At 38.9% G+C, this 1,629-nt stretch overlaps 1 protein-coding gene across 1 annotated transcript in view; it reads left to right on the forward strand.

The window, feature by feature from the left end:
• Positions 1–1,390: 1,390 nt before the first annotated feature.
• Positions 1,391–1,629, forward strand: part of KIAA2018 (KIAA2018 ortholog) — a 14,022-nt gene continuing 13,783 nt past the window's right edge. Inside the window, exon 1 of the mRNA XM_008945344.1 lies at positions 1,391–1,449. Coding sequence (XP_008943592.1) covers positions 1,403–1,449 — 47 coding nt within the window. The 5' untranslated portion in view covers positions 1,391–1,402. The remainder of the gene's footprint in view (positions 1,450–1,629) is intronic.

Consider the following 1,629-nt stretch of genomic DNA (forward strand, 5'->3'; position numbering starts at 1 on the left):
AAGCTGGATCTGTTTGCAGGGTATCACCCGTTTGCTTTACTTCGTGGTTTGCCAACATTTCCTGTGTCTTCACAGGAAGAGTACTTAAAGAAAGGGTAGAGTGGTCAACAGCATCAGCTCTAATGTTTCTTTTCCTCAGTTAATCTTTACTAAGCAAGAGTGCTACATTCAGTTAACCTTTTAAGTGTAAAGACTGGAGAACAGCATCTGAGTTCCGTTCTGGCACAGTAAAGATTATTTGTGTTGTCTTTATGCAGACAGGTGCCTGCACACGCAGCCCTTTCCAGAGGGGATGCTCTAGGGATGCCTGGCTTTCTGGTTTGTAAGGGTTGGGTTGGGTTTGGTTTGGGATGTCGGCGTCAGTAATGGTAGGCTCAGTTACCTTTAAGAACTGCTTGGTGTTGGAAGTTATTTTAAAACCCACCCCCACTTCCTTACAGTACATACAAACAAAAAAATACCCTAAAGATACGAAGCCTGTTAAAAGAAGCTGATGAACTTTCCAGGGAGAGGTGAAGCCACAGGGTGTCTGAGGGCCCATGGAAAGAGTTGCAATAACAGGTTGGTTGGAGAGAGAATGAAACTAAATACAGACCTCAGCCTTATCAAAAAAACAGATTTTTTTTTTTCCCCCTGTTGTCATCTGCAGTATACTTCATGTTACTTGGTCTCTAAAATTCATTCCCTGGTAGATACATGTTCAACCATAATTGATTTAATCTAATCTTTTTTTTTTTTTTTTTTTTTCACAAGTTGGATTTTTTTTGTCTAAATACAGGCTACTGATGTATTGAAGCTCAGGACAAATTAGGTGCATTTCATTAGGTCTTTATGTGTGAATTTATTTCATAACTCCATTTTAAATTGAATTTTATATAACCAAAGAGCTGTACATGAATTCAATAGCAAGTAAGTTTTGTAATTTGCTGCATTAACAGCAGTGTAAATTTGTGTTTAATAGAATGTGCCTGTTGTAGCTTCTGTTTTGCTTAGGTTTATTTAGAACTGGGAATTGAATGCGTGTTCATTTAGGAAGGGCTGACAAAAGAGAGTTCAGCTGTACCACCTCCCCTTCAGAAAACAATTATATACTCTTAACTACTTCTTCAAAGTAGTTTGGTTATAGTTGGTTTTATATTTAAAGTAACTGAAGAAATTGAAGTTGGTTCATCATAGTGGGGGTTCACAAAGCACTTTGCAGGGTAGCCTGCTTAATTTGGAATGTACACATGACTCACTGCTCTACATCAAGGTGATGGGATTCTGCATGCCTTGTAATGTGGCCCTGCCTTTGTCATCAAAAGCAAAATGATGTAACCAATGTCATGTGCTATGACTTCAGAAGAGTGCAGGAGTTGTTAATTCCTTCTAAAATTTTCTTCAGGGTCTCTTCTCCAAAACCATGCCGGAGATGACAGAGAATGAGACACCAACTAAGAAGCAACATCGGTGAGTTTCTGTGGGAAAACAACTATCTTGTAGTTCTGTAGTCAGCAGTCATGTCATAGTTATGAAATTTCTAGCTAAAAGTTTGTCAGTAAGGATATTGACAAGAAGTTCTGAGGGCTGACTAGGGTTGATTCAAAAGTTTGGGAACTAGAGCTGCAAAACTCCCTTTCTCTCTTTCCC

This window comes from Merops nubicus, unplaced genomic scaffold (assembly GCF_000691845.1).
Source record: "Merops nubicus isolate BGI_N331 unplaced genomic scaffold, ASM69184v1 scaffold8770, whole genome shotgun sequence".
NCBI classification, from domain to species: domain Eukaryota; kingdom Metazoa; phylum Chordata; class Aves; order Coraciiformes; family Meropidae; genus Merops; species Merops nubicus.